The 20,787-nt window shown below is 42.9% G+C and overlaps 1 protein-coding gene across 1 annotated transcript in view; it reads left to right on the forward strand.

The window, feature by feature from the left end:
- The first annotated feature begins 11,443 nt into the window (after positions 1-11,443).
- Positions 11,444-20,787, forward strand: part of CTTNBP2 (cortactin binding protein 2) — a 321,332-nt gene continuing 311,988 nt past the window's right edge. Inside the window, 1 exon segment of the mRNA XM_030216832.1 lies at positions 11,444-11,529. Within this exon segment, the coding sequence (XP_030072692.1) occupies positions 11,467-11,529 (63 nt within the window). The 5' untranslated portion in view covers positions 11,444-11,466.

Here is a 20,787-nt window from a genome sequence, read left to right on the forward strand (position 1 = left end):
GACATCTGCACCCAATCTTTCTCTTCTGTCAAGTGCTTACTGTAATCAATCCAAAATGCAGTAATGCAGATGTTGTCCCTCAGCCTGCCTTGAACTTGAAATGCTAACAAAATGAAACCTAATCTACTCATAACTGCATCTCAATAAACACCCCACAGTAATGCCTGAAGCACTGCTAATGAAGTCTTTTTCTGTGCCCTAAGGGTCTCTTGTTTATCTTGGTCCTTCAATATTTTCTCTATCAAGAATGAATCTTAAATTGTGCATTTCTCCACAATTTAATGAAGAAGCTGCCCTGCTATATGCTTCTGCACCTATTCATTAGAAACCCCCTTCTGTTTTCAATGCACCAAAATTGGGTATTTTTCCTTCTATTACAGCAGCCAAGGTATTCTTCCAGATGAATGACTTCCTTGTGCTGTCAGCAAAAGATGTTCTCTGCAATTACTCTGAATCTCCAAGTGAAGGTGGGATCCCAGGTTTTCTGTTTCTAGGGATGGGCAGTCAGAAAATATTTTGAAACAAATGTGGTTAATGTACCCTCCAAATTCTATAAATAGTGCCCAAAGTTAGCTGCGCAATTGGGCATGGAGTTAGAAAATAGGGTGGGTTATGCATATAATTTTGGGAACTTGGGGGGATGGGACTTGATATACTGCCTTTCTGTGGGTTACAATCAAAGTGGTTTACATATAGTCTCCTGTTTACAAAGCCACGCTAGTGGCTGGCGGTGCAGTACTGCTGACACAGCCCATTCACTTTGATCAGCTGGATCGAATACTGTCAGTTAAGCGTCTAATTACCAGTATTATCAGTATTTTGCATAAGCATTTACACCAGTCATTCACATGGTGTAAGTGCTTGCACGTAAATTTAGGCACAGAAATGTGGACTTATTAGCATAATTGCTGATACAGAATTTGCATTTAGTACCCAGACGTTTTGCACCTAGTATTAGGCAACCTTTATAGAATTACCCCATAGTGTGCATTTTTTTTCTTAGTTGCATTTTGAAATAATTACAAAAAAAATCTTTGTGGAAATTACAGCACTAAATAGATAACAACTGGAAATACTACAAATCATATAACTAAGCTTATTTAGCCCACAACAAGGGGAGTCTAAGTGAAGGAATTCTAGAAGATATTCAAAAGCATTTAACCTAGGGGTCCTTTTACTAAACTGCGCCGAAAAATGTCCTGTGCTGATGTGGACATGTGTAATGGACATGTGCAGGTCCATTTTTAAGCATACCTGCAAAAAATGGACGTACGACAAAATTAAAATTGGTGCGTGTCCATTTTGGGTTTGAGACCTTACTGCCACCCATTGACTTAGCGGTAAGGTCTCACGCATTGACCGGGTGGTACAATGCTAATTACTGCCTGGTTAGTGCCATGCGCCGGAAAATAAAAAATATTTTCCAGCGTGCATAGCGGACGTGCGCCAAAAATGAAATTACTGCCCGGGCCACGTGGTAGCCGGAAGGTAGTTGAAAACTGATGCACATAGGACACGCGTATGCGCCTACATGGCTTAGTAAAAGGGCTCCCTAGCTGGTTAAATGACGAATTACCAGCTACCTGGCAATATTCAGTGATATCCCGCTGTCTCCCAGTGAATATCACTGGTTAGCTCTTACTGTGTTAATACATTCTTTGATTGTCAGTCAATTGGATTACTGCAACGCTTTATAAATGGGCATAAGGGTAAAAGATCGCCAAAGATCACAACTTATTCAAAATACGGCTATAAAATTCATTAATGAACTCAAAAAGTTTGACCATGTCAAACCTCATCTTAAAAAAAACCACTGCTACCCACTAATCGCGTTTTATATATATATATATATATATATATATATATATATATATATATATAACTGTTAGTAGTATTTAAAATTTGTATTTCTGATTAACCCTTCTATGTAGTTCAATATTTAGTCCCATATACCCCGTCTAGAGCCTTAGATCCATGCAAGTTCTTCAGCTCAATGTACCATCTTACAGAGAGATCCACCATTCAATGTACCATCTTACAGAGAGATCCAATAAACACATTGGGCAAGTTATTTTTCTGTACAGGCCGAGAAACTTTGGAATTCTCTGCCAAATTATTTGAGACATTCCCAACCTCTTGATCAGTTTCAAACCACTCTCAAAACATTTCTTTTTCAAGATGCCTATTCTGCTAATCCATAATCCAAATACTTTAAATCTTGAAGCTCAGTAAGACTGCTGTAGGGCTGGAAGGCAAAGCAGGATACCTTTTGATTTCACATATCGCTTGCTATACTATCATAAAATGGCATTCGCCCCTCTTTCCTAATTTGCATAATATATTTTGTCTGGAATTGTCTACCTTTTTAAATTTTAGACTGATGGAATTTTTTATGGGAGGGAATGAAAATTTTAATAAACTTGAAACCTGTTTTGTTATAACTGTTATTCCTTGTAATCTTCTCTAACTCATTAACGCCCCCAAGATATTGTGGTCTAAGAACAATATGATATAAAATGGAAAGTAACCTTTTTCTATTAATGCAGCTTACCGATGAGAATATTCCTCTTAACTTTTTGTAATTTTCCTTTCTTTTGTTATTTACCTGGCTGTATTGCATAAGACAAGAGTACTCTTGTTAAAACTTTAAAATCAATAAACAAATTAATAATAAACTTGAAACTTGATAACCGGATAAGTCTGAATATCGACATAGACGGTTATCTTCTAACTGTCCAAAAATAAACCGGATAAAGAGGGGCCCTTTTACTAAGCCGCGTAAGCGTCTACACGTGCCCAACATGTGCCAAAATGAAGTTACTGCCCAGCTACCATGTGGTTCTTGCGGTAATTTCATTTTTGGTGCGTGTCCAATACATGCCTCCGAAAAATAATTTTTATTTTTGGATGCGCGTATCGGATGTGTGCCAAGTGCCATTTGACACACATAGGTCATTACCGCCTGGTTATCGCGTGAGACTTTACTGGTAGGTTAATGACTGGCGGTAAGGTCATGGCTAAATTGCGCATATAGTGCGATAACTGGTACTTAACAACCAATTAGCAGCACTAATTGGCTTTATTTATTTATTTACAGAGTTTTGATATAGCACCATATGCCATGGGGAATTGCTTCAATGCAGTGTACAACAACCAATACAACATGGTGGGGTTTGGGATGTGGTGAAGGGTAGTGTAAAGTGCAAGTTTCAATTAGTAGGTGGGTAAGTGAGAGTAAAAACATGAGTCTTTAGGGTGGTTTTGAATGCACAGTAGGAAGATTCTAGATGAAAAGCAGAAGGTAGTTCATTCCAAAGCTTTGGTCCAATATAACTGATGACACAAGCCCTAATGGATTCTAGACAAATGGCAGAGGGAGTGGGTAAGTAGCCCTGATTCAGAAGAATATAGTGCGTGAGATGGGGTGTATGATATCAGCAGAAGAGAGAGGTAATCTGGGGCCATAGGAAGACATGACTTAAATATCAGAACTAGGATCTTAAACAGAATTTGTGCAAAAAGTATGCTCTTGAAGGAGTAAAGGAGTGATACTGTCAAACGGTTTAGCACAGTGAAGAAGATGGACTGCAGTGGATTGCCCCAATTGAAGTCTTTTCAAGGAGTGAAGCGGAAGTCCTAAATAAAGGACATTGCAGTAGTCGAGATGAGTAATAACTAAGGATTAAAGAATTTACGCACACAACTTCCTAGGTGTATTCTATAACATGGTGCATGTAAATTCTCACATGCACAGTTGAAAAGGGGTTGTGGTCATAGGCGTAGAATGGGTGGGTTTTGGGCATTTCAAAAGCTATGCGCACTATTATGGAATACATCAGATCTGTGTCTAAGTTAGGCGCAGGTATTTAGGCCTGGTTTTAGGTGGCCTAAACAACAGCGCGTGAGCATATTCTATAAACTACACGTAACTTTAGGCGTAGTTTATAGAATCACGCTGTGTGGTTTTTCAGTGCCAATTTTTAAGGTGCCATTTATAGAATTTGGCCCTAAGCTCTATTCCATAAAGGGCATACGCACTGATTGCTGCACCTATCTTTAGGCAGCAGACTTATGCCTGCTCAAACCTGCTGTAAATGCTAGTGCCCATGTTAGGTACCCTGAGGTAGTATTCTATAACCACAAAAGCAACTTTTTGGAATGTCTCTGTCATGCCCAAAGCTACTCCCCCTTTTGAGTTGCATGCTAGTAGAGTTAGATGCCATGCCTTATAGACTCAGTAATCGAACGGCATATATCAAATTTGAAGGAAGTAAATGTTTAACAATACATAGTATACTCTGCTTCAATATAAATTCAACATGACTTCAATCATAATCAACCAAGGCGTTTGTTTAAAGAGACATCAGACTGATGTACCTGCCTCTAAATTGGCTATTTATGAGCCAAGCATTTAGTAAAGAGGCGGTAACGGAATCCTTATGCTTCCCATAGTTTTACAATTTTTTAAGCATTTTAGATAGATTTTCATAGTTGTACTACTTATTTCGTTACTATTAGACTTGTCTCATTCATCTTTAAATATTAGTATGGTACTTAGCTTTCCAACAGTCAACACTAATATGTGGTGGAGACCATCTTAGAGATGGTCATCCTTAGAGATGGTCGTCCCCGGTTTTCGGCGATAATGGAAACCGAGGACGCCCATCTCAGAAATGACCAAATCCAAGGCATTTGGACATGGGAGGAGCCAGCATTCGTAGTGCACTGGTCCCCGTCACATGCCAGGACACCAACCGGGCACCCTAGGGGGCACTGCAGTGGACTTCAGAAAAAGCTCCCAGGTGCATAGCTCCCTTACCTTGTGTGCTGAGTCCCCCAACCCCCCTCCCCAAAACCTACTCTCCACAACTGTACACCTCTACCATAGCCTTTAGGGATGAAGGGGGGCACCTAGATGTGGGTACAGTGGGTGTCTGGTGGGTTTTGAAGGGCTCGCTGTTTTGTCCACAAGTGTAAGGTAGGGGGGGATGGGCCTTGGTCCACCTGTCTGAAGTGCACTGCAGTACCCACTAAAACTGTTCCAGGGACCTGCATACTGCTGTCATGGAGCTGGGTATGATATTTGAGGCTGGCATAGAGGCTGGAAAAATATTTTAATTTTTTTTTGGGTGGGAGGGGGTTAGTGACCACTGGGGGAGTAAGGGGAGGTCATCCCCGATTCCCTCCGTGGTCATCTGGTCATTTAGGGCACATTTTTGTGGCTTGGTTGTTTTAAAATAAAAGGACCAAGTAAAGTCGCCCAAGTGTTCGTCAGGGATGCCCTTCTTTTTTCCAGTATCGGCCGAGGACGCCCATGTGTTAAGCACGCCCCATTCCCGCCTTTGCTATGCTTCCGACACGCCCCTATGAACTTTGGTTGTCCCCACGACGGAAAGTGGTTGAGGACACCCAAAATCGGATTTTGATTATGTCGATTTGGGTGACCCTGTGAGAAGGATGCCCATCTTCCAATTTGTGTCGAAAGATGGCCGCCCTTCTCTTTCGAAAATAAGCTAGTAACATAGTAGATGACGGCACAGAAAGACCTGTACGGTCCATCCAGTCTGCCCAACAAGATAAACTCATATGTGCTACTTTATGTGTATACCTGACCTTGATTTGTATCTGCTATTTTCAGGGGACACAACGTAGAAGTCTGCCCAGCACTAGCTCCGTCTCCCAACCAATGGCCCTGTCTCCCACCACCGGTGCTGCCACCCAATCTCCGCTAAGCTTCTGAGGATCCATTTCTTCTGAACAGGATTCCTTTATGTTTATCCCATGCTTTTTTGAATTCCATTACCGTTTTCATCTCCACCACCTCCCGCGGGAGGGCATTCCAAGTAGCCACCACTCTCTCCGTGAAAACATACTTCCTGACATTTTTCTTGTCTGCCCCCCTTGAACCTCATTTCATGTCCTCTAGTTCTACCGCCTTCCTACCTACTGCATAATGAAAATGGTGTCCATGTCTTCCCGTGGCAGACTCATGAGACTGCCATAGGAGGTCGTGGCCACCACTTAGAGATTGGAAATGGCACGAGGAATGTCTGGGTATTGCTGCTGCCCATGATGGATCCAATACCAAAATAGTAGCCATAACCTCTCATGGCAGTCTTGAGAGGGCTAGACCACCAGGGCTTTTAGAAGGTAGGCCTGGGAGGGCTTAAGAGGAAGGAGTGGGGGGAGGGCAGATTTGGTGGATGGCCTGGGAGGATGGGGTTTTTTTCAGGAGGGCTGGCCCGGAGTTGTGGTGGCGGCACAGACTGGGGCAGGGCAGGGAGTTTTGGTTTCAATTGAAAATGCTCTGACATTTTTGACCAAAACCAATACACGGATTTCGGGCCAGTTTTGGTGCTGAATTCGAAATCAAAGCTGAAATTCAGTGAGCCTCAATACGTCCTTTGCAAAACTGGCTGCACATGGCTAGTTACAGCCCTGGGAAGAACCTTTACAAAAGTACTCCCTTAAAAGATAGCCTAGCATTATCCTTTTATGCCCTTGGCTGCATCAGTGTCCTCATCTTTCTTTTTATTTATATGTTTTCATGTATTTTATTTCTTTGCAATTTGATAATGATTTATTTCAGTTTATATACTGTGTCTTTTTACAGTGTAACCTGATGCAGCCTATGCTCATTGCTTCCACCCTCTGTATACATGTTCAATTGTATAGCATTCTCCTTATTTATGCTCATCCTTGCAGCCACTGCTTAAATTACTCTCTTATCCACATAACTACCATCATTCTGCTACACTATTTCTATTGCTTTCTTACAGTGACAGGTCTTTTCCAGGGAGGATTTGTTTTATGGTATAATTGAATACATTGTATGAAGTCCTGCTGTGGACAATCTTCCCCCTCCCATTTGTATCATATCCATACTAATTAATTTTCAAGATATTTATATCTATCTACTTGCGAAGAAGGCAGGGTCCTAATGGGTTCCTGCTACCCATCTGTTCAGGTCAAAACCACTGAAGTAATGACTGGCATACTCCAGGCTAGGGCACTGTGTAGAGGGCATTTTCATTATAGACCTGAAGGCGCTCTTTTACTAAAATGCGATAAAATTTGCACTCACTGCGCTTTAACAGCAAATAATATATGGTAACCATCGGGGGGAATGTCCTGCATGATCTCTGCAGTTCCCGCATTGAAAAGTTCTTTACTGCACCTTAAGACTACTCACAGTTAGCACAGGTGTACTTATCACTTCCTCCTCCAGCCATGTTTTCACTGGAGTAAATGGAGGTGCGTAGTTTTAGGCACTGGGGTATCAATAAGCATGTTCCATATACCGCGCCTAAATCTTATAGAGCATGCTTAGGCAAAAATTATTTCCGTGCGGATTTTCTAGACGCCATATATAGAATCTGCCCCTAAGCGCTATTCTGTAATGAGTGCTCAGCCTGTAGCAGGGGCGTAGCCAGACTTTGGCAGGAGGGGGGTCCAGAGCTCGAGGTGAGAGGGCACATTTTAGCCCCCCCCCCGGTGCCCCTGACCCCCCCCCCCGCCATTTTTGACCCACCGCCACTACCGCCTTTGATCCCCCCTCGGCGCCAACCCTTTTGACCCCCTCTTCTCGCCGCCGCCAACCCTCCTCCGCCACCGCCGTTGGGTACGTGCGTTGAGGCCCCCTTTTACCGCAGCTGGTAAATAGGAAGTCTCGCTTTCTGACAGGAAACGGCCGACAGCAAGTAAAGCACTTGCCACGCTGCCATTTGGGGAGGGGGACTTATTCATGAACTAGTAAAATCTTCTTTTACCACGATTTTGGGTGGATCCATTAAAAATTAACTTTCTATGGAGTTTTAGCAGGATTTAGTATGAAAGGGTTTTTTTATGCTGATGAAGAGATTTTGACCCAATTTAAATCCTTATTACCCTGTAAATGTTTATTGGGTGGAGGTGTTGGTGCAGAGGCTTTTTTTCCTTTCTTACATTTTTTGCACTCCACAGGAATATAGTATTGCAATAGTACTTTGCAGATCTACCCCATCAATCTACCCAGCTATGCCAATTCCCTTTAAATATTATCCTCCCTAACACCTCCTTCACTCTTCCATTACTTAATCTCTGTACATTACCAATTGTATCTGATACCCTGTAATATCCATGTCATAACAAAACTCTGTAAGCCACATTGAGCCTGCAAATAGGTGGGATAATGTGGGATACAAATGCAATAAAATAATAAATAAATAAATATGAGGAAAGTTCCTATTTTTTTTTTTTAGATTTACATACTCTCTTATCTTCTTATTTGCTGAACTAGTAAAACCTCCTGCCAGAGAAATCCTGTAGAACAGCAAATGATTTGTATTTATTCATACTTGTATCCCACAATTATCCAAAAACGAGTTTCAGTTCAAAGTGGCTTACATTTAACTGTTGTTAGAGAGTACAGTGATTCAACTACATTTACAAGGTTGTATGATGCTGTGTTTTACAGTGGTTGGCAAGATAACTATTAGTGCATATGGAATAGACTTTAGGTTTCTTGAGAAGATATGTCTTAGTTCATTTCTTAAATGAAAAGATGTGTTATGGTCAGTGCCGTAGCGAGGGTGCCTGACACCCGGGGCGGGTCGCCGCTGCGCACTCCCCCCCCCCCGGGTACAGGGCACGGCGCCCCCCCAAAACGCACCCTACCTTTCAGCGGGGGGCAGGCAGGAGGGCCAATCCACCCCAGTGCACGTCACTGGGAGCTGCGTCGGCTCTGCTGCTTCCCTGCTTTCTCTGCCCCGGAACAGGAAGTAACCTGTTCCGGGGCAGAAAGAGCAGGGAACCAGCGAGCCGACACCCCCCCCCCCCCAGCGCGTGCACCCGGGGCGGACCGCCCCACCGCCCCCCTTCCTACGCCACTGGTTATGGTTAGAGGTTGTGTATTGTTGTTCCAGAATGATTAGTGGATATTTTACTCACAGAATTTCCTGAAGAGTTAGGTCTTTACTGAACTGGAGGTAGTTTGTGATGCTTCTTTTGACTATGGGAATTGAGTTCCAATATTTTGAGCCCAGGTAGCTAAATCCTGCCGTGCAGGTGGACTTGTATAGTTCATTTTTGAAGTTGGGCAGGAAAAGTAGTAGGTAACCTCTGGTTTCTGGGTTTGCATTTCTTGGCGATAGTTTGATCATGTCTAGCATGTAGTCCGGCAACATGCCAAACAGTATTTTGAAGATGATTGGGTTAGTTTTGAAACACATTCTGGCCTTGATTGGGAGCCAATGTAGCATTATGAGTAGTGGGGTTGCTATATCATATTTTGACTTTTTTGAATATCAATATTGCTGCTGTGTTTTGGACGGTCTGCAATGATCATAGTAGGTTTTCTTTGCAGCCTACATACGCTGCATTACAGTAGTCTAGTTGGGACAGTATTTACATTTTACATAAATTTTACGTTGGGCTCCTAAAGATTACCTGCCTCTGCATCAGGAGTCTATTTAAGGGGATAACTTGGCTCCCCTTTCGCATGACAAAAGAGCCTAACCAATCTGTTTCCTACATAACATAACATATAACATATAACATATAACATAACAATATTACTTATATACTGCTACAACAACAAAACAATTCTAAGCAGTTCACAAAATCAAAGAGACTGGGACAGACTCCCATGAATAACAGTAAAATACAGAAAGGAAATACGCAAAATAACGAACTTAAAACATATTTATTAAATAACCAATAATAATCAATTAACAACATATTTCTTTAATAACCAGGTCTTGATATTTCTTCTAAAAAGCCATTAATGCTGAGATGGCCAGCAAAAATGTGGGCCTTCATCTGCCCCCTTTTTAACATTCCTACACCTCATGTATCCTTCAATTAAATCACTGAAGGATAACAGCTACTTGAAACTAAGTTAGCCTCTCCTATAAGATAACAAATTGCAAATGTTCATAATCCCCATAAAATCAAACTAGGATGTCTCAAGCAAACAATTAATTAAACTGTACTTTGCCCTGTACTGTATGGTCCCAGTATTAAAGTTGTTCATTTACTGAAGGATAAAATGTATAGGCAACTTAGCAAAGAGCTCATTAAGAGGCTGTTTTACTAAAGGATGTTAAGCCTTGACATACCACTACTCTAATTATTTCTATAGTGTTATTAGATCTATGCGGCACTGTATACATTATATGCAGGCATTTTCTATGTCCATAGTGACTTACAAACTGTTTTTGTACCTGGGGCAATGGAGGGTTAAGTGACTTGCCCAAGGTCACAAGGAGCTGTAGTGGGAATTGAAGCCAGCTTGCCAGGATCAAAGCCTGCTGCACTAACCATTATGCAACTCCACCACTTAGTATGGGGAGAAAACAGTCCTAGCCCTACCCTCAGTGGCGTAGGAAGGGGGAGGGGCGGTCTGCCCCGGGGTGCACGCCGCTGGGGGGGGGGGGGGTGTTGGCTCCGCTGGTTCCCTGCTCCCTCTGCCCCGGAACAGGTTACTTCCTGTTCCGGGGCAGAGAGAGCAGGGAACCAGCGGAGCTGACGCAGCTCCCAGCGACATGCACTTGGGGCGGACCGGCCCTCCCTCCCGCCCTCTTTCCTACGCCACTGGTAAGAATGCACTCCGGGGGGGAGGATGCGCCGCGCTGCACCCGGGGGGGGGGGGGGTTGCGCCGAGGGGGGTGTGTGTGCCGTGCTACACCCGGGGGGGGGGGGTGCAGTGGCGAACCGCCCCGGGTGGCAGCCGCCCTCGCTACGGCACTGCCTACCCTATATGTGTTAATCATTTTTGCCGTATTTTCCCTGATAATGCATGCTACCTTGCATGTTAATATTTTTAAAATATACATTTTTTGGAAGGGAGCGTGCCATGGCAGAGCGTGAGCCTGGAAATGTTAATCAGCTAGCATTTGGTTTATCAGGAGCTGATTAATACAGACTTGGCATGGGAGCATTTAGGAGGCACTAAGTGTCCCTGCATTAATGTTTTAGTTAACGCACATTAATAGGAACATTAGTGCATGACTTGAAATTTTGTTTTTAATGCTCCTTAATTGTGCCGGGCTTAACGCGTGGGAAAGTCCCACGTTGCAATGCACAAAGCCCATACTGCAATGCCCATTAGTAAAAGGGCACCTGAAATCTGTATCGCCTATGTAACATATGTATGCAGCTGTATATAGGCAGAATCAATACTATCTATGCTCCTAAATAAAGGTACTTGGCTGTAGCCCTGTACATTTAGCCTCAGCTCCCCTATCTCTGCTCCCACTACATTGCTGCTGCTGCTTCTTCTTCAGTCTTGTCTAAACTGCTGTGATTATACCACGGTAAGGCGGTATATCAAATCCATGCGCCTGAGAGTGTGTCGGCAGGGACAGGGTTAATTTCTCCTTCTCCCATCCGCACTCCCCTGAGCAGGGGGCTGGGCTCTGCCCTGCTGCTCTCTGCCACTCTCTCCGGCTGAGGCTCCTCTCATTCGGCTGCTGCTGCTGGTGGAAGATGGCGACCGAGGGAGGGAGCGGGGAGGAAGAGTCCCACAGCCCCGGTGGGGACGCAGAAGAGGTAGGAACCGGGTTGGGCGACGGGCTGGCCGGCTCAGAATGGTCCGGGCTTCGCCTGCCTGTGGTCCACATATCACAGAAAAGCGCAGCAGGCTGCCCAGGTCGCCCTGTGCTCGGGGCTGGCAAGGGGGAAGATCGGTTCTCGGTTTGGTTCTGCTTTTGCTGATTAGACACCCGAGCACTGAAATCTTTGCTTTTCAAATAAAGGAAAAACGCTGCAGATCTTTGTTCTCCCTTTTCCTCTGTAATGTATGCAAACCTTTCAGCCTAATTTATGCTTGGCTGTCGCTTTTTGCAGTTCTTAAACTTTCCAACAGATTTTGCTACTGGTGGGGAGAGTTGTCATTGAATTCCTCAGTGCACAAAGATACGTTGTCCTCCGGGATCTGGAGGGAGTGTTGAATGGGAATGGGGAGCCCCTGGATCTGTCCTCTAGCTGCATGCTGTCTCGGACTTTCAGAGATGTGGAGAGCCTGTGCCAAAGATTCCTTGTCAGTACTGGACTGTTGACATTACTTTTAACCCTTGCACTGCTGAATAGCTTTTGGTGTGCTTACCTTATTATGGTTTTCTAAGCACATGTGTGTACCCATCTTCCTTTACAATGTGTGTGTGTGTGTGTGTGGGGGGGGGGGGGGGGGGGGGGGGTAATTGGGTTAAGATATGTTTTGTTCAAGGAGCTGAAGGGTTTTTCTGGGTGTCATTTCAATTCACTGTTAATAGCTCTCCATCGCTTTTACTAAATCATATAAAGCCGAAGGCTGATTTATACTGTGGTATATAAATCTTGAAGCCTTTGTATGAAAATCTATGCAATAAAAATAGCCTATCTACTGGCTGTGCACCAGGTTTTCTATGCTTTGTTACTGAAAGGATTTAGGCTTCCTGCAGTTTTATGATTGTTCTCAAAATCTAATTCTGATTTTCTAGCTGTACTTGGTGCGGAAAAAGTAGTCTGTGATATATTTATTCAAGAATGTACCTTGTCACTATGGGTAAATGTACTTTTAAAAGGAAGCGTTTAGACTACACATTTTAATTGTTGCTTTACAAGTATACAGCCAGTCTTAAAAGTTGAATGCCTGTTAATAAAAATTGTCTTAGGAGGTGGGTTGTTTGGCACCCTATTAAACAGTATTCAAGGCTATCAACACTTGTAAAGATAGTAGGAAATGGAGTGAATTCTATTCCTATTGCTTTGGGTAGATTCAATTTTGCTACACTGATGTCAGAAAAGTGCCAGGGAGCTGAAGTTAAGGAACGACAAAAAATGATCATTTGTCTTGAGCTTTATTGAAGAGGCATGAAATAAAATAAATGTAAAAAATATATCTACCAGAATGCCATATACTGCTCATTTCTGCCTGTTTGAATTATGATGAGGCTTTGGGCTTTAACAGGGAGATATATTTATTGCTGTGGGTTTTGGAAACATTACTGTATTTTCATAGGGATACAATTTGAGTATTTCTGGCGTATACCATTTACAGGTGTTAACAAGAAACCTTGAGACTTGGTAGCTAAATCTAGCCCCGATCTATTATACATTTCTGCTTTAAGAGAGTCATTTTATCAGAGAGCGCCTAGATTGGGTCATCAAGCGGGAGCCTAAATACAACCTAGTTAACAAAGACATTTAAGCATCTATCTTTACAAAAGTGCCTCAGAAAAGCTGGAGAAATCACAGCTAGGCAGAAGCCATGAACATATGCACCTGCTCAGGAACAGATGTAAATGTTAGTGCTCTGTCCAAAATCTGCCCCCTACATAAGTATTGCCACACTGGGACTGACCAAAGGTCCATCAAGCTCAGCATCCTGTTTCCAACAGTGGCCAATCCAGGTCACAAATACCTGGCAAGATCCCAAAAAAGTTCAATACATTTTATGCTGCTTATCCCAGAAATAAGCAGTGGATTTTCCCCATGACAATTTAATAATGGTCTATGGACTTTTCCTTTAGGAAGCTGTCCAGACCTTTTTTAAACCCTGCTAAGCTAACCGCATTTACCACATTCTCCTGCGACAAATTCCAGAGCTTAATTACACGTTGAATGAAGAAACATTTTCTCAGATTTGTATTAAATTTACTACTTTGTAGCTTTATCGCATGCCCCCTAGTCCTAGTATTTTTGGAAAGAGTAAACAAACGATTCACGTCTATCCGTTCCACTCCACTCCACTTATTATTTTCTAGACCTCTATCATATCTCCCCTCAGCCATCTTTTCTCAAAGCTGAAGAGCCCTAGATGCTTCAGCCTTTCCTCATAAAGTCATCCCATCCCCTTTATCATTTTTGTCGCCCTTCTCTGCACCTTTTCTAATTCCACTATGAGGCTCATTTTCAAAGCACTTAGCCTCCCAAAGTGCTTTGAAAATATGCCTCTATCTCTTTTGTGATGCGGTGACCAGAATTGAACACAATATTCGAGGCGCGGTCGCACCATGGACCGATACAAAGGCATTATAATGTCCTCACTTTTGTTTTCCATTCCTTTCCATACCTAACATGCCTATAGCAGTCATGCACAAGTATTTCCTTTTCATCGTCCACATTTATCTGGGAGGTCTAATTTCATAAGATGCATTTTATGCATATATACTAGCATGTATATGTACATATGTACATATGTGTTTTATCACGTCACACATGCTTGAAAATGCTTTTATAAATTTGCCCCCTTGGATGTCTGTATGAGAAGTCCAGAAGGAAACATAGTAAATGACGGCAGATAAAGACCTGTACGGTCCATCCAGTCTGCCCAACAAGATAAACTCATTTACATGGTATGTGATACTTTATTTGTATACCCGAGTTTGATTTGTCCTTGCCTTTCTCAGGGCATAGACCGTAGAAGTCTGTCCAGCTCCCATTTTGTTTCCTCAATTACCGACGTCGCCAACCAATCTCCCCTAAGATTCTGTGGAACCATTCCTTCTAAACAGGATTCCTTTGTGCCTATCTCACACATGTTTGAATTCCATTACCGTTTTCATCTCCACCACCTCCCGCGGGAGGGCATTCCACATAAAACCTAGGCATCTCTGAGCCTTTATAAAGTAGACTTGCAGAACCTGTACCAGTATTATACAAAATAACTATGAGGCATATTTTCAAAGCACTTAGCCTCCCAAAGTTCCATAGAAACCTATGGAACTTAGCCTCCCAAAGAGCTTTGAAAATATGCCTCTATGTACACCTGTTAATGTATGCATGTCGTCTACACATACCTGCATGTTTTATAAAATACACATGTTCCTCACAACACTGTCTCCCCTTTGCCCAAACTATTCCCCAGGAAATACCTACACGTAGGTACTAGGCACTCCTTCGGTTTGGGGTAAAACCAAATCTGCAACTAAATTTCATAGCTTCAAAGCCAAAACTGAAACTGGCCACCCCTAACCAACGTTACAGGCCATCCCCCTTCCTCCTTCCTTCCTTCCTTCCCTCATGAACAGGAGCAGCCTTCACTCCCTTCCCTTGAACAGAAGTAGCCCCCCTTGTAAGACTGCTGCTAAAAGTTGTGGTAGCCATTTTCACAATGGAGCCAGCATAGGCAAGAATGACTGGGGATTGCTCCTGCTCCGACTGCACAACTAGACCACCACCAATCGTAAGGTAGGCCTGGGGGAGCCTCTGGGTAGGGATGGGGGTCCAGGAGGGAGACTATTTCTGTTTGGGGAGGAATGGGGCTGCTCCTGTTTCAAGGATACAGTACTGTTTTGATTCTAGCTGAAAAATGATTCAAGCCTGAACTGGATAAAACCTAACTCTCTATACTTGACTACCAAGGTCTACTCCACCACGAATGAACTCTAACGCAATACCACCCTATCTCTTATTCCGAATATGAACTCCTTATACTTGACTGCTCAATCTACTATATCAATTAAGATCTTTATTGTAATACCACTGTATCTCTCACTCCGGAAATGGCGATTGTCATGACGGAACAATGTAAGCCACATTGATTCTGCAAATAGGTGGGAAAATGTGCAATAAATAAAATACACTGACATTTTTACTGAAACCAAAAGAGGATAGAAAACAGATTTCAGGCCAGTTTCAGGGCCGAAACCGAAATTCGGTCAGTATCTACTATGCATGCTCTTTCCATGTGCCTACGTTTTACATATGCAGCCACACAAAGCCCTTTTCTGCATTTGAAACAGGCTTTACATGTGGACCGATGTTCTCTCTAATTTTTGCTGACCCATGTACACATGAAAACCATTTTGGACTAGATTCTATATATCATGCCTAAAAATTTGGCTCGGAAATGAAATTCGCCGAAGTGCATTCTATACAGTACTCCTTAATTAAGACTTACTTTATGGAATAAGCCTAAATTTCCACACGGTATTTAGAATATGCTGAGTGGCCATGGTAGCACCTAACTCTAGGTGTGGCCATTTACGCCAAGTAAAATTTGGTGTAAATTCATGCGCCCTGCACAGAATGCCCACGACCTCCCCCATTCCACGCCCATAGCGACTCCCCCTTTTTGGTAGCGCACATTAGCATTTACGTGCATCCTTTGCAGAACATGCTTAGTGGGTGGTGCACGTAAATTCTAATTAATGCCAATTAGTGCTGATAATTGCTTGTTAACATCCAATTATCAGCACTGATTAGCATGTTAACCAATTAAGTTATGCGCATTGTTATGGAATACGCTTTGATTTCCGGGGGATAGTGCACAAGTTTTCGATGTATACGGTATAGCCCATGTTTACAATAACGAAAAAAAATTTTGTGCGCACAATTGCTGGGCGTGTGCACTCCATTTCTGACCTGTGTGTGTGTGTGCACATGCGCACAGCTTACAGGGAACCTTGATGTGGACAAAGCAGCAGGAATTTACCCCATGTACTATACATGCTGGTGACACTGAGCTTTCTGCTGCAAATGTGTGCCTTACCCAATATGAAGATTGTGTTGCTAGGCAACGTAACATCACACACAAGAAAGTAAGATTCTTGATTTTGGAAATAAAATCAAATAACACCCTATGCAATATTAGCCCAGTACCTTCTGAGTTTATTACATGTGGTGCAGGAGAAGTGGTAGACAAGGGGATTTTCATTGTGCATAGTGTGGTCTGCTCTTTCTCAACAGGAAAAAATTGAATAATGAAAATCATCAGCTTCTTGCAGCTAGACTAGTTAAAGTCAAGGAATTTTCCACTCTTTGCAAAACTAGTTGGTAATAGCAGTTTAGGGTGGTATCAACATTTAATTAACAAGGTCTAATGTATTTTTATGATATGATTTTGTATATAACTATATGTGGCTTCAGATAACATTAAAGGTAAACATTCTGTCTGTCGCTCTAGTAGGCATAGCCTTCAGGCTTCTGGTATCCCTGTCTGCATAATTCTAATTCAGACCACAAGGGGGCACTCTCAGATGTAGAACTTAACTACTTTCCAAAGTGCACTGGGGAGGTGAAGGGTCACACAGCGCCCATAAAATTTTCACTGGGTTGCAGCTAATCATTAATATATTTTCACTGCAAAGATTTTCTTAATTGATGTTTCTAGGTATGTGTAGAATTTTGTAGTATAGTGTTGTGATTAACATATTAACATAGTAACATAGTAGATGACGGCAGAAAAAGACCTGCACTGTCCACCCAGTCTGCCCAACAAGATAAACTCACATGTGCCATTTTTTGTGTATACCTTACCTTGATTTGTACCTGTCTTTTTCAGGGCACAGACCGTATAAGTCTGCCCAGCACTATCCCCACCTCCCAACCACCAGCCCTGCCTCCCACCACCGGCTAAGCTTCTGGGGATCCTTTCCTTCTAAGCAGGATTCCTTTATGTTTATCCCACACATGTTTGAATTCCGCTACCGTTTTCCTCTCCACCACCTCCCGCGGGAGGGCATTCCAAGCATCCACCACTCTCTCCGTGAAAAAATACTTCCTGACATTTTTCTTGAGTCTGCCCCCCTTCAATCTCATTTCATGTCCTCTAGTTCTACCGCCTTCCCCTCTCCGAAAAAGGTTCGTTTGCAGATTAATACCTTTCAAATATTTGAACGTCTGTATCATATCACCCCTGTTTCTCCTTTCCTCCAGGGTATACATGTTCAGGTCAACAAGTCTCTCCTCATATATCTTGTAACGCAAATCCCATACCATTCTCGTAGCTTTTCTTTGCACCGTTTCCATTTTTTTAGCATCCTTCACAAGATACGGCCTCCAAAACTGAACACAATACTCCAGGTGGGGCCTCACCAACGTCTTATACAGGGGTATTAAAACCTCTTTTCTTCTGCTGGTCACACCTCTCTGACTTTTTTTTTTCCTTTTATTAGCCATCATGATAAATAGCAAGTTAAGTTATAGTTAGTGGCGTAGCAGGGGGGGGCTGCCACCCAGGGCGGGGCGGTTCGCCATTGCACCCCCCCCCCGGGTGCAGCACGATGACACCCCCTCCCCCCTCTGACCAGCTCCCGCACCCTACCTTTAAAAAGAATATCGGGAGGCGAGGCGCAGCACCTCGCGCCTGCCCTGCACGTAAAAGAAATGTGGACCGTCGGGCCTTCTCTCACTCTGTCTGTCCCGCCCTTGCGGAAATAGGAAGTTGCGTCAGCGGAGGGCGGGACAGATAGAGCGAGGGAAGACCCGATGGTCCACATTTCTTTTACGTGCAGGGCAGGTGCGAGGCGCTGCACCTCGCCTCTCGATATTCTTTTTAAAGGTAGGATGCGGGAGCTGGTCGGGGGGGGGGGGTGTCGATTCGCCGAGGAGGGGAGCTGGCAGGGACCACCCCTCCCGCCCTCCCTTGCTACGCCACTGGTTATAGTGCCAAGTCCACCGTTGCATTCTGTGTGAATTTTTGCCCGCATCTATGGCAAATACAGTGATTCCTAAAAAATGATTTAACCACTGGTAACATTAAAATCTATATATGATGGGTATTGAATATAGCGTAATTACATTTCTGCCAGATGTCTGATTGTATAAATTTGAAGTCTATTCATGTGGGCTCTGTTTGATCAGGCCTATATTCTTTTGTTTGACTTTGTAATTTTGTGCACTGTCTTGAAAATGTAATAGGATGCTGCAGCAGACCATCTGTGGTCAATCACCTGTGACAACCACCGAGTCAGCAGTTTCTGTAGTGGCTGATGACATTACAAAGGAACCATGATATTCAGACTTATCCTTAATTAAATTCCTCTTTATAATTGCAGAATGTGTATAGCACCTTGAAGCAGGGAGCTTTACAGGAAATTACACACAGGCACAATAAATTCTTTCCCTGGAGAGCTTACAGTCAGTGTGGGTACTTGAGGCAGTGGACATAAATGTGGTTTACCCAAAGTCACAATGAGAGTCAGTGGCATAAACAGGTTTTCAACTCAGCATTTCTGGCTCCAGGCTGTTACTGTAACCGCTAGGCCACCCACTTTTACCACCAGAAAAGATGTGACTGAGTCAGAATTAGCTATAACCAATAACATTAGAAAATAAGTGACAGACTTGGTGGAGGAGTAGCTTAATGGTTAGTGCAGTGGGTTGACAACATAGGGAACTAGGTTCAGTTCCCATTGCAGCTCTTTGTGACTCTAGGTAAGTCACTTAACCCTCCATTGACCCAGGTTCAAAAACAGATTGTCAGTTCACTAGGGACAGAGAAAGTACCTGTATATAATATAAACCACTTTGGTTGTATCACAGAAAGGCAGTATATCAAATCCATGGGGAAAAACAAGATGGCTGCCATTAGGTAGGTAGTGATTTTGCTTTCTGTAGGGTATCAGAATTTTCTTCTGGAGTTTCTGATTTTGTCTGGTATAATATTGTTCCAAAGCTTGGTGGCAGTAGAAAGATTGGGTCTTATTGTTTATCTTGCTTTTTTGGAGGCAGAATGTCAGGACTCATTGTTGCTGTCAGCGTGATGTGCACCTATAATTGGTTTGAGGATTCAGCAGGTTGGAGTGGGGGAGGGGATTGTTTTCTGGCTATTTGGTCTAGCAGTAGCTCCTTTCCATTCAACTCTACAGTAGCAACTCTGGTTCCTTCAGCTTTTCTACCAAAATCCAGCTCAGCAGCAGGACCACCAGAGATGGAAGAGTATTTGCATTCTGTTTGAGTCATTCTGTGGTTAAATATATTACAAGACAAACCGTGACTAATAGGTTCTTTCACTGGCAGCACAAGATACCAAAGAGTGTGGAAATTTGGTAGTTCATGCCAAGTGGCTCTTCTGTGCCATTGATGGGTAGGTACCTCCCTTGCAGCGTAACATCCTTGGGCAAGCACAAGACAAAAGTTTGGAGCAGGAGAGAAATGTCTTTACAGCTGACATTTTCTTTTTGTGGCAACTGTTCTGTCCTTGCAAAGTATTACTTCTACTAGGCTTTACATTGAGTTTAAACTAGAGTATAGAACATCACTTTGAGAAGACTCAGAACTCTTGAACCATAGTCTTCTTTAATGCAGTAATCAAACAAGGAAAAATAACTTACAGTTCAGATGTGCTGGACAAGAGCTTTTGCCTTGCAAAACTAGGAATCTGTTCTCAGCCAGTTCTCTCTCATGCAGAAGAGGCTGGGAGGTTTTCAGCCACATGCTGAGAAGTAACGTTGTTTGTACTTTTACACTGGTGAAATCTTGATAGAGTCACAGTAGCTTGAAAGGATCATACAGCAGAATACAGCATAGGCAGTTTCAGTTCACAGAGGAGACATGCTACAGATTAACTCTTTCCCAAAGTGTGGGGTGGGGGGGGGGGGGGGGGGCAACTAGCCCAATATGCACAGAGAACAAGGCACGCAAATAGAAAGAGTCCCATAAGCCATGTGATCTGAAAGAGCCTATTACAGGGAACTACAGGATTACAGGGATTTGTAGTTCAAGGGCACAGTGCCATCTAATTACAGATAATATAAGCTGGTATAAACAATGTCTAATATACACATAAACAACAAACAGCTTCCTCCATGCAAATGGGGGTCTCTTTTGTCCTTGTCTTTGATTTCTTTACTATCAATAATGGTGTTCCTTAATTAACATGCTTTTAGTCTGTACACTGCTTTGACCTGTTTTGAAAAGGTGGTATAGAAAGTCTTCAATAAACTATAATTTTAAAAGGCATAGCTTCCAAATATTCTTTCTTCGACTCTACGTCAAGCTAGAAAAAAACAAACAGCTTAAGTCTGTATAAAGAAATTAAAATGATTTAGAGCATTTGAGATAAAACGGGCATTCAGTCAAGTTCCTCAAAGAACATGTGAA

This window comes from Microcaecilia unicolor, chromosome 10 (genome assembly GCF_901765095.1).
Source record: "Microcaecilia unicolor chromosome 10, aMicUni1.1, whole genome shotgun sequence".
Taxonomy (NCBI): Eukaryota; Metazoa; Chordata; class Amphibia; order Gymnophiona; family Siphonopidae; genus Microcaecilia; species Microcaecilia unicolor.